Genomic DNA, 12,759 nt, shown 5'->3' with positions numbered 1-12,759 from the left:
CTTTGATGCTCAGCCTTCTTTCAGGTCCAGATCTTACATCCATACATAACTACTGGAAAAACAGTAGCTTTGACTATACAGACTTTTGTCGGCAAAGTGATGTCTCTGCTTTTTAAGATGCTGCCTAGGTTGTTATACCTTGTCTTCCAAGGAGCAAGCATCTTTTAATTTCCTGGCTGCAGTCACCGTCCGCAGTGATTTTGGAGCCCAAGAAAATAAAGTCTGTCACTGTTTCCCTTGTTTCCCCATCTAGTTGCCATGAAGTGATGGGACCAGATACCATGACCTTAGTTTTTTGAATGTTGAGTTTTAAGCCAGCTTTTTCACTGTCCTCTTTCACCTTCATCAAGAGGCCCTTTATTTCTCTTGGTTTCTGCCACAATGGTGCTGTTATCTGCATATCTGAGATTGTTGATATTTCTCCTGGCAGTCTTAATTCTGGCTTGTGCTTCATCCAGCCTGGCATTTTGCATGTTGTACTCTGCATGTAAGTTAAATAAGCAGGGTGACCATATAAACCTTGATATACTCCTTTCCCAATTTTCAAAGTCATACTTCTCATTAATAAGTTCCTTTGTTTGAGAATAGTTTGTTGTATTTCTTTCATGTATTTCCCAAATAAGCAAGCAATTAAAATCGACCAGTAGCTGAGGAGAACCCAAAACATAAAGAGTAATGTAAGTGTGTAATGTAACCACACTGAAAGGGTGAAGATGAGAAGAACCAATTTAAGTAATTAAGGAAAATAACAATTTAATGAAGGAAACAACTAATTTAAGTAATTAAGGAAAATACAAAATCTAGTACTTTGGATCCTGTAAGGCTAAAGATAAACCTGTATAGAAATATAATCTTGTTAATAAATGAGTTTCTCACAGATATGGGTTAGCAGTTATGAAACTTTTTTTTATTATTATTTTTTGACTGCACAGCGAAGCTTGTGGGATCTTAGTTCTCTGACCAGGGATTAAACCCAGGCTTTTGACAGTGAAGGGTATTCCCTGGTATCTCAATTGGTAAAAAAAATCTGCCTGCAGTGCAGGAGACCTGGATTCAGTCTCTGGGTCGGGAAGATCCTCTAGAGAAGTAAACGGCTACCCACTCCAGTGTTCTGGCCTGGAAAATCCCATGGTCAGAGGAGCATGACAGGCTACAGTCCATGAGGTTGCAAGAGTCAGACACGACTTAGTGACTAAACCACCCACCTCGGCAGTGAAAGCACAGAGTCCTTACCACTGGACTGGACTGCCAGGGAATCCCCCCTGCCCAACCTTTTTCTAAAACTACATATATATATATGTGTGTGTATATATATATGAACTGAACAGATAAGTAAATATATTTTAGATGATAAGAGCTGGGTTTCTTACTAATGGAGAAATAAATTATAAGTAAGGAAGGAGGAAGGCTAAAATGAACTTGTGGTGTAGGATTGAAATGAGAGGTTCAATATCTTTCAGTTTCAATATCTCTGTACAGATAAATACAGAAATACAGATTTGTATATTGTGGATTAGTGTGCGTATATATAGTTCCTGTTATCTGTCCTGATTCTGAGGGTTGACTAGGTGGTTTTTCTGCCTGGGGGTGCCTGGGGTGCTGGGATGCCACAGTCATCTGGGGCTTGACTGGGCTGGAATGTCCAGGATGGCTCAGTGGATGTTGTCTGTCAGCTGGGAGTTCAGCTGGGGCTGTCAGCCAGAGTCCTGCCGTTATGTGGTATCTCTCCTGGTAACTTTGGCTTCTCATAGCTTGATGGCTGGATTTCTAGAGTGAATATCCCAAGAGGGAGCATTCCAAGAGACCCAGGTGGAGACTGTGAAGCTTCTTATGACCTATTTTCGGAAACTAGCTGTGTCACTTCCGCCTCATTTTACAGGTCAAAAAAGCAGGTCGCAGAGCCAGGTTGTAAGGGAGGGGATCATACAAAGATAGGAACATCAGGAGGAGGAGTTTGTTGAGGGGAAGTGGGGCATCTCTGGAGACTAGGTACTGTACAGGTTAATCCGTATGTTACCTTTTGCTCCTATGGGCTTGGTCCTCTAATGTGGACTGTTATTCTTTGACGACAAGTACACTACCATATGGGCTTCCCTGGTAGCTCCGCTGGTAGAGAATCCACCTGCGGTGCCGGAGACCCCGGTTCGATTCCTGGGTTGGCACGATCCCCTGGAGAAGGAAAGAGCAACCCACTCCAGTATTCTTGTCTGGAGAATCCCCATGAACAGAGAAGCCTGGCAGGCTACAGTCCGTGGGGTTGCAAAGAGTAGGACACGACAGAGAGACTAATAAGCACAGCACAGCATCAATTCAGTTCAGTTCAGCCGCTCTGCCGACTCTTCGCAACCCCATGGACTGCAGCACGCCAGGCCTCTCTGTCCATCACCAACTCCCAGAATTTACTCAAACTCATGTCCATTGTGTCAGTGATGCCATCCAGCCATCTCATCCTCTGTCATCATACTACCATATATTTTTGTATTCTTCTCAGTGTCTTATACAGTGCTTTGCATGTAGTAATTGCCCAGTAAATGTGTTGTTGCCTAAGGATTCCAAGGATGCTGAGAGTTTAGATTGGCAAGAACCAGAAGAGAAGACAAACACACCATTAATGCTGGACTAGGATTTTGGGTGGACTCGGTAGGGAACTCTCTTCAGAAGGCGGTCAATTGCCCACACGGAGTTGGGGTTGGGCAAGGAGGCTGCATCCTTATGTTCATGGGCATGCTTTAGAGCTCTTTTATTTTCATAGATTCTTGGCTTAGACAAGTGGACTATTTTGGTATAGTGTTCATTTGTGGGAAGGTAATTTGATTTTGGGGCTTTCCCTGTGGCTCAGCTGGTAAAGAATCCGCCTGCAATGCAGGAGACCTGGGTTCAGTCCCTGGGTTGGGAAGATCCCCTGGAGAAAGGAAAGACTACCCACTCTGGTATTCTGGCCTGGAGAATTCCATGGACTGTATAGTCCATGGGGTTGCAAAGAGTCGGACATGACTGAGCAACAATTTGGTTTTGGGACTTGGTAATAGGACTTGGCTTCCATTTGCCCAGGGTCTTGGTGCGGCTGAACCTGTAGCCTAGTGTTGTTTCAGCTGTTTGGGACTAGAGAAGCAAGAACACATACACACACACACACACAACATTGTGTGCAGGAGGGCAGAGTTTTAAATTTTGCAACTTAAATTTGTAAGTTTATGAGAATTATTTGTTTATTATTTAATAATTTATTATGTTAATGTTTAGATTCTCGATAACTTAGAGATGAAATTATGCAGTGGAAATTTACAACTGAGTAAAGATTTAGTTTAGCATTATCTGTAGGGAAAAAATAGAAAAACATTTTATGTTGTGGAGAGCTTTCAAAGGAAATATGTAGCATGTTTGTAAAAACTATGTCTTAACCTGTTGATACATAATGAGGAGTGGTGCTGAAATGGATACACAGCAGTGTTTGTGCTCCTTAGGACACTTTTTAAAATCTTAGGTGGAATTTATTCTTAAAATGATTTATTTTTGATGTTGTAAAATTCAGTCTTGTAAAATTTTAGAACTGAGAAAGATCTGTGCCTTACTCTTATTTCTGTTTAAACACCTTTCCAATCCCAAATTAGTTTTAACTGTTTTCTTTCTGAGAAAAGAAGAGTAATGATGAATTTGTTTGCCAACTATATTTTGTATGTTGACTAACAGACTAATGCCATGTTCTCTTATCTGTGCATAGGCTTCATTCCAGCGCTCTAATAGTCACGACAAAGTAAGGAGAATAGTTGCAGAGGAGGGTCGTACAGCAAGAAACCTAATAGCTTGGAGTGTTCCACTAGAAAGCAAAGATGATGATGGTACGTATTTTTAAAAGTTTCATTTTTGTTGTAAATTAGAAGATACATTTAGTCTTGAACAGTAGGCGGACTGAAAACTGTGTATGTATGAAATCAGAAATAATTTTTAACTGCTTTTTAAATCTTACCTAATATGCAAATGTAAATGACATAGTTTCAGTTTCATACAAGGATGAAATTGGGTGTGTGGTTATGACTGGCAGATGGGTTTTCTTTAAAAATATTCATTTATTTCTTTGGCTGCGCTGGGTCTTAGTTATGGCACACAGGATCTTAATTGCATCACGAGAGATGTTGCAGCGCGCGAGCTCCAGAGCATGTGGGCTCAGTAATTGTGGCACATGCATAGGCTTGGTCGCTCTGCAGCATATGGGCTCTTGTAAGACTTCTCAGACCACGGATGGAACCTGCATCCTCTGCGTGGCAAGGTGGATTCTTTACCACTGCACCACCAGCGAAGTCCCGCAGATTAGTTTTTTTAAAAGTTATAGGAGATTTAGATTTTTTTTTTTATTAAATCCTTCTTATAATATAGGTTTAAAAAATTCATTGTATTTACTGTGATTAGATACAATTTGATGTAATGGTTTAGAAAATAAAACACATTTCTTTTAGTTCTCATTATTATTTGAACTAGAAAAAGTGTCTTCTCTCTTCAGTCAGTTGAGTTCAATGTCTAGCAGTGTGAGCTTCGCCTAGGTCCTGGAGATCTAGAAGATTGAATAGGGACACAGGAAACAGAATGTTGGAGTGTGCCAAAGTAGACCTCACTGTGAAATTTTCTGAAGGCTTGTAGGGTAGGCAGTACTGCAGCCTTGGAGTTGTATGATTTTTTTTTTTCCTGGTTAGATTAGTTATGTATTTTAGGAGGAAAACTCCAGGAGATGGTGAAGGACAGAGAAACCTGGAGTGCTGCAGTCCGTGGGGCTGCAAAGAGTCAGACACAACTGAGCAACTGAACAACAACAACTACAAAAATTGCGTTGTGTTCTTTCCATTGCCTTATAGGAGCACATGATGGTGGTTTTTCTTGTTGCTAGTGATGTCAGCTTTAGTCACTTGGTTAAGGTTGTTTTACCCAAATTTCTCTGCTGTTAAGTAACAAATTATTTCTTCTGTAGTTAGTAATTTGTGGTAAGATAGTTTTAGAATATGTAAATACCCTGTTTCTCTTGAGATAGTCTACCCACTGCTTTTAGCTTCCTTTGATAATTCTAAATTTGATAAGTTGCTGCTCTGGTGGTTACAAAGTGTGATGTGCTGGTCCCATTGTTCCTTTACTGTTTGTTAGCTGACATTCTAGTGTAAGGAAAAGCTTTCCTTATCCCCCTTTGTATTTAAAAAGCATTTTAATGTATTTTAGAAAGCTTTTATAGACTCATGGTTTCTTAGTTAATGAATTATAATCCATCACTCTTATTTTGAGGGTTAAATTTTTTCTAGATTTGTCTAGTTGAAGATCTGTTAAGCTGGCTCATTTCTACTTGCCGTATTCTTCTCTCTGAAAATATCCTTACACAGTGGGATGTTTCAAGCTATACGGGAATTCACCTAAGTTTATATTCTTTATTTATGTTTGAATTTTTTTACACTTTAGTTTTACTTAAATTTTCTTTAAAATCTTATTTTTAAATTTATTTTATCTTTTTTACATTTATAACTTTGATCCATTTGCAGTTTATTCTTATATATATGGATTTAATTTTATCTTTTTCAATATGGGTAACAAGTTGTCCCAGGATCGCTTACTATAAAGTCTGTCTTTGCTCTAGTTACTTGAGATGCCACCTTTATTGTAAACTGAGTTTTCATGTGTACTTACATTCTTTTCTACTAGTTTATCTAATTCATGTGTGAGTGCCGCACTATTTTAATTATATAGGCATTATGGTATTTTAAAATATCTGCTTGGACCAGTCCTTCCTTAGTAGCTTCTCATTGTCAGTCTTCCTAGATATTTTAGAGAGTGGTTATTTTGAATTATAAAAACTATTAAATAGAAGGGAAGTTAAATTTTTCTTTTTAAATTTAGCTCCATACTAGCTAAAGTCTTCCTATGGAGCTTACTATTACTTCATTTCTTTGATTGAAAAATATGGCAACGTTATTTAGTACAAAAGTAGCGTGAACCCTGAACATATGTTATGGTTGCTCTGTGTTATAATTTCATGAAGTTTTATTTTCTCAAAGTAATCCAAAGGTGTTATTTATTAAAATTGCTTCTATTCAAAAAATTGAAAGGAAAGAGAATATAATAATGAATCGAATCCTATATCAGTATATCTATGTATATCCTGATACTGCATGTAAGTATATAAAAAATTGGCCAGTACAATTTTAAAGCTTCGTATATGCTTACTGCAAAATAACGAAAATAAGAGCATAGAGAACTAGAACTTTCTGAATATCTATAATAATGACAAGGGAAGAATGTTAATATCATAATTTTTAATAAGGGTTATTTTATATTGTTAAAATGTTGCCAGTTACAGCATAATCTTTATTTTTGCTTTTTAAAAAATAGCTCATTCTTTTATGGCTATATGCAGATATTTCTGAGGCTAATAATTCAATTTTTAAAAGTTTTCTTCTGTTCTTTGTTTTATTCCTGTTTCCTTTGATACTTGTTTTAAGCTGATTATTCTAATGGATATTCTAAAAAGCCTTCTGGTACATTCTTCTCTGTGATGAAAGGATGAATAAACAGCTGTGTAGGGGAGTAAAGAGTTCTCTGCCTCTAACCCTGGTAGAATAGTGAGACAGGCCCATTGATGTGCAGATAAATTGTTTGTAGGTGTTATGGCTCACTTCATTCTTACTGTTTCAACTGTTCTGGTTCAAAATTACTTTGCAGAAAGGAAAGTTATTCTGTTGTACATTACAGAATTTTACTCCTGTTTTGGAATAACTCTCAAGAATAGAATGATTATAAAACAGTAGTGTCTTTCTTAAAAAGAGCAAGTGAGAAAGCTCTAACTGCAGAAATAGTAAAGAACGGAGAATCTCCCTTTTCAAAATGAAACTATATTTCATAAATCAGATAAATAAAACAAAATACTGAGTTTTTATTTATTTTTAAATGAAACAAAGATGAATATTTTTAATGATAAAAGGTACAATCCACAAAGAAGATAGATGTCATAAACCAGCAGAAACTAGATACATAAAGCAAAAATCAGAAGAAATATAAGGGAAAAGATATATATAATCATAGTGAGACATATTAACATTTCTTTGAGAATATTTTTATCAAATACAAAAAAATAAGAATAGGAGCATCTTAAATGATGTCATTAATACTTTATAATAGATTTCTATTATCCTCTACAAATATTTTTAACATTTAGTATCTCATTCATTGTAGTTAGATGTCCATAGAACATTTAGAAAAACTGACCAAAAGGTAAATATTACTAAATTTCAAAAAGTAGAATTCTTTTTCTGTGTGTGATTCAGTTATACATATACACATATGTTATTTCTGAAATTATTTTCCATTATAAGTTACAAAATATAGAATATAGTTCCCTGTGAAAGTGAAAGTCACTGAGTCATGTCCAACTCTTTGTAACCCCATGGGCTGTAGCCCACCAGGCTCCTCTGTCCATGGAATTCTCCAGGCAAGAATACTGAAGTGGGCTGCCATTTCCTTCTCCAGGGTAATTTCCCGACCCAGGGATCGGACCCGGGTCTCCAGATTCTTTACTGTCTGAGCCACCAGGGAAGCCCTGTGCTATGTAGTAAACCTTTGTTGCTTGTTGCATATCTAATTTTTAAATTAGAACTCTAGCATTCTATTTATACTAAGTCAAACAAGTGATGAAGGTGAAAAAGGAGAGTGAAAAAGCTGGCTTAAAACTCAACATTCAAAAAACTAAGTTAATGGCATCTGGTCCCCTCACTTCATGGCAAATAGATTAAGAAACATTGGAAACAATGACAGACTTTATTTTCTTGGGCTCTACAGATCACTGTGGATGGTGCCTGCAGCCATGAAATTAAAAGACGCTTCCTCTTTGAAAGAAAGTCTGTGACAAACCTAGACAGCATATTAAAAAGCAGAGACATCATTTTGCCAGCAAAGGTCCGTCTAGTCAAGGCTGTGGTTTTCCTAGTAGTCATGTACAGATGTGAGAGTTGGACCATAAAGAAAGCTGAGGGCTGAAGAATTGATGTTTTCCAACTGTGATGTTGGAGAAGACTCTTGAGAATACCTTGAATTGCAAGGAGATCAAACTAGTCAATCCTAAAGGAAGTCAGTCCTGAATATTCATTGGAAGGCCTGATGCTGAAGCTCTAATACTTGGCCACCTGATGTGAAGAGCTGATTTGTTAGAAAAGACCCTGATGCTGGGAAAGATTGAAGGCAGCAGGAGAAGAGGACAACAAGGATCAGATGGTTGGATGACATCACCGACTCAATGGACATGCTGCTGCTGCTGCTGCTAAGTCGCTTCAGTCGTGTCCGACTCTGTGTGACCCCATAGACGACAGCCCACCAGGCTCTCCGGTCCTTGGGATTCTCCAGGCAAAAATACGGGAGTGGGCTGCCATTTCCTTCTCCAGTGCATGAAAGTGAAAAGTGAAAGTGAAGTTGCTCAGTCGCGTATGACTCCTAGCGACCCCATGGACTGCAGCCTACCAGGCTCCTCCATCCATGGGATTTTCCAGGCAAGAGTACTGAGTTTAGCACAAACTCCAGGAGATGCTGAAGGACAGGGAAGCCTGGTGTGCTGCAGTCCGTGGGGGTCACAAAGAGTCGGACATGACTGAGCAACTGAACAGCAAAAACAAGTGGAATCAAAATGTCACAAATTTTTTGTTAGGCAAAAATTCCTAAGTTTTATAAGATATATATTATGCATATTATTTATACAAGCTTTTCTACTACATTTGATAAAGGCTTCAGAAAGAACATAAAAAAAAGAGATGGAGAAATTGGAAAACATAAACTAAATGAAATGGGAGCCCTGACTATGAAATAGAAACGGAAACAAACTAGATAAAATTAAAAGATCCGCATATAGTCTAGTTTTTTAGAAGCACATCTGGAGCTCTGGTGAAGGAAAAACAATGCCTGAGCATTTGTATTTTTCAAAAATTTCCAAGATAATCTGATGTGCATCTGGATTTTAAAAAGTGATTACAGGTTTTTCTATTAAATGGTAGCTTTGGTGGTAAAGAATTCTATTATTTTTCCATTTACCAATCATTATACAATGGTATTAAGTGAGTAATAATTACATAGTCACAATAATGAAAGATATTTATCAGTTTTCAAAATCAATAGCCAGACAAAAAATAAAAGATTATTGTAAGCCATAATGGGAACATGATTAACCTAACAATATAAAATAATTACATACAATTTGGGAGGTCAAGCATAGTGACCAGGAAATACTGAGTTTTTAAATGGTAAAAAATTTATTCTTAATTTTATTGTCAAAATAAAATTTGAATTCAAAAAGTATTTTCAAAAGAGTTGTATGTAAGTTGAACGGTATCACTCATTTGACTTTGTTTTTAAATTGTCAGACTATCTGATTTTTTCCTGTTCTAAGAAAACCAGTCAATTAAAACAGTCTCTGGTACCTTGGAAATTTGTTTTTTATTATATCTGTAGTTCATGTTGGCCAGTTCAGTTTAGTCACTCATTCATGTCTGACTCTGTGACCCCATGGACTGCAGAACACCAGGCCTCCCTGTCCGTCGCCAGCTCCTGGAGTTTACTGAAACTTATGTCTGTTGAGTCAGTGATGCCATCCAACCATCTCATCCTCCATCTTCCCCTTCTCCTCCCGCCTTCAATCTTTCCCAGCATCAGGATCTTTTCCAGTGAGTTGGTTCTTCGCATCAGGTGGCCAGAGTATTGGAGTTTCAGCTTCAACATCAGTCCTTCCAATGAATACTCAGGACTGATCTCCTTTAGGATAGACTAGTTGGATCTCCTTGCAGTCCAAGGGGACTCTCAAGAATCTTCTCCAACACCACAGTTCAAAAGCATCAATTCTTTGGTGCTTAGCTTTCTTTATAGTCCAACTCTCACATCCATACATGACTACTGGAAAAACCATAGCTTTGACTAGATGGACCTTTGTTGGCAAAGTAATCTCTGCTTTTTTATATGATGTCTAGGTTGGTCATAACTTTTCTTCCAAGGAGTAAGTGTCTTTTAATTTCATGGCTGCAGTTACCATCTGCAGTGATTTTTGAGCCCCCCAAAATAAAGTCTGCCACTGTTTCCACCATGTATAGATTAGTCTATGGTCTGTGGAAGGGGATTAGGTGTTAGCATGCCTGGAAGATTTGCATAGCTCAGTTTTATATTATCTATTTGTTGATCTATATATTTATCTATTTTTGCCTTAAGGAAAATCTAAATGTCAAACTGGTGGAAAATCAAAGAGGACAATTCAAGGCACTCATAAAACAGCAAAACAGGTACAGCATATATAACTTTATTTTTTTGTTTTTAATTTCAGTTATAAATCTACTTTTTCAGGATTTGGATATTATGTTTTATCTTCATATAAAAATTTAATGTAACAATTTTATTTAACAAATGTGTATAGCATGTTATGTGTCTAACTTGTACTAAATACTTTACATAGATTAATTTGCTTCTTATGACAACCCTTTGATGTTATAGGAATTATTATTATCTTCATTTACAAATGAGGAAACTGAGGTAGAGAGAGTTTATGTAACTTACTAGTATGTAACGCAGCCAAGATTTGAACCTATTCCATCAGTTTCTACATTTTACACTCTTAACTCCTCTGTGGCACATGCCATATTTGTGAGTTCTTCTATGATCTATTTTCTCAGTATAATGATGCCTTTCAGTTGTAGGATAATCAAGATGTATTGAATCTAAAATTTTTCAAATTATTCTACTAGGATTTTAGAACACAAGCCTACCTTATTTTAAAAATGTTTTTGCATATTTATAGTTAGCTTTGTAATCTGTAGGTATTTTCTCTGACCTTTTCATACAGTTTTAGTTTGATGTTATCAAATATACCAATATGTATTATGTAAACCAAAAACTATGCATAAGGAAAACATGGACTTCTAATCAAGGTGGCATTGTGAGTGCATAAAATATTCTCCACGTCTTACACACAAGAGGCATAAATGATAAAATATATTTATTTAGTGTATAATATTCCACAGCTAATTTCCACAAGGTTTTTTTCAATTTATTTTTAAATTTGCTCTACCATATTGAGTTGGTTTCTGCCATACAGTATTTTTTTTTTAATTAAAGAGACAAAGGATTTTCAAAAATGAAATAAAAATCCCAGTGGATCAGGAGTAAAACAAACAAAAATATTCACAGGTAAATGGAGTTAGGGACACACACTTAATAGACAAGTCCTATGGGATATGGAAGGCTGAAACACCCTGACTGTAGTAGGAAAACAGATCCAGACTCATGGTATAAAACTTTAGGTTTGTGCAGTGTTCTGCACTAGGAGACAAAGAATGCTACAATCTGCCTGGGGTTGTGGCTTGTGATAATTGACATCTGAAGCAATAAAAGAGAGTGGCCCTCCAGCTCATGACTAAGTCTGCTATATTCTTGAAGGGTGAGACCTTTAAGTCCCCAATAAAAGACCTCTGAAAGTGGGACCATGATGGGCCAGATGATGGTAACCATAAAACTAGTACACATGTAGTGAGCGTGAGCAAAGTGAAAAACTAAAGTAAAAGAAACATGCCAAATAAGGTTGCAAAGTAAAATATCAAAGCACAGGAGGAAAAAATATAAGATGTAAACAACAAATGAGAGATGAGGTAGTGAAAAAAGGTCACTTTTTAACCATCTGTTTATTTATTTATTTTTAGCTGAGCCAGGTCTTCATCGCTGTGCGGGCTTTTCTCTAGCTGTGGCCGCTGGGGGCTACTCCCCAGTTGTGGTGTGTGGGCTTCTTACTGCAGCGGCTTCTCTTGTTTCAGAGCACAGGCTCTAGAGCACATGGGCTTCAGCAGTTTTGGGCTCTGGAGCATAGGCTAAGTATATAAGCCTGTGTGGCACACGGGCTTTGTTCCTCAGAGGCACATGGATCTTCCCCAAACAGGGATTGAACCCATGTCTCCTGCGTTGCCAGGTGGATTCTTTACTACTGAGCCATCAGGGAAGGCCCAAAAGGTCATTTTTTGAAAGAGGATTTTCAACTAAATGAGTTTAAATTCCTCAAAGGAGAATAGAAGAATGGAACGGGAGGAATCAACTTGCCTGACTTCAGGCTCTACTGCAAAGCCACAGTCATCAAGACAGTATGGTACTGGCACAAAGACAGACATATAGATCAATGGAACAAAATAGAAAGCCCAGAGATAAATCCGCACACATATGGACACCTTATCTTTGACAAAGGAGGCAAGAATATACAATGGAGTAAAGACAATCTCTTTAACAAGTGGTGCTGGGAAAACTGGTCAACCACTTGTAAAAGAATGAAACTAGATCACTTTCTAACACCGTACACAAAAATAAACTCCAAATGGATTAAAGATCTAAATGTAAGATCAGAAACTATAAAACTCCTAGAGGAGAATATAGGCAGAATATAGGCAAAACACTCTCAGACATAAATCACAGCAGGATCCTCTATGATCCACCTCCCAGAATTCTGGAAATAAAAGCAAAAATAAACAAATGGGATCTAATTAAAATTAAAAGCTTCTGCACAACAAAGGAAAATATAAGCAAGGTGAAAAGACAGCCTTCTGAATGGGAGAAAATAATAGCAAATGAAGCAACTGACAAACAACTAATCTCAAAAATATACAAGCAACTTATGCAGCTCAACTCCAGAAAAATAAACGACCCAATCAAAAAATGGGCCAAAGAACTAAATAGACATTTCTCCAAAGAGAAATACGGATGGCTAACAAACACATGAAAAGATGC

General features: G+C 37.3%; 1 protein-coding gene across 2 annotated transcripts in view; it reads left to right on the top strand.

The window, feature by feature from the left end:
- SCAPER (S-phase cyclin A associated protein in the ER) overlaps window positions 1-12,759 on the top strand; it is a 401,024-nt gene that overhangs the window by 32,401 nt on the left and 355,864 nt on the right. For both annotated transcript variants that reach the window (XM_069560135.1, XM_069560134.1), the window contains exons 3-4: window positions 3,722-3,839; window positions 10,210-10,280. In XM_069560135.1, the coding sequence (XP_069416236.1) occupies window positions 3,722-3,839; window positions 10,210-10,280 (189 nt within the window). The remainder of the gene's footprint in view (window positions 1-3,721; window positions 3,840-10,209; window positions 10,281-12,759) is intronic.

Source organism: Ovis canadensis, chromosome 18, assembly GCF_042477335.2.
Source record: "Ovis canadensis isolate MfBH-ARS-UI-01 breed Bighorn chromosome 18, ARS-UI_OviCan_v2, whole genome shotgun sequence".
NCBI lineage: Eukaryota > Metazoa > Chordata > Mammalia > Artiodactyla > Bovidae > Ovis > Ovis canadensis.
The sequence above is the reverse complement of the archived record's forward strand: the minus strand, read 5'-3'. Positions and strand labels throughout refer to the sequence as shown.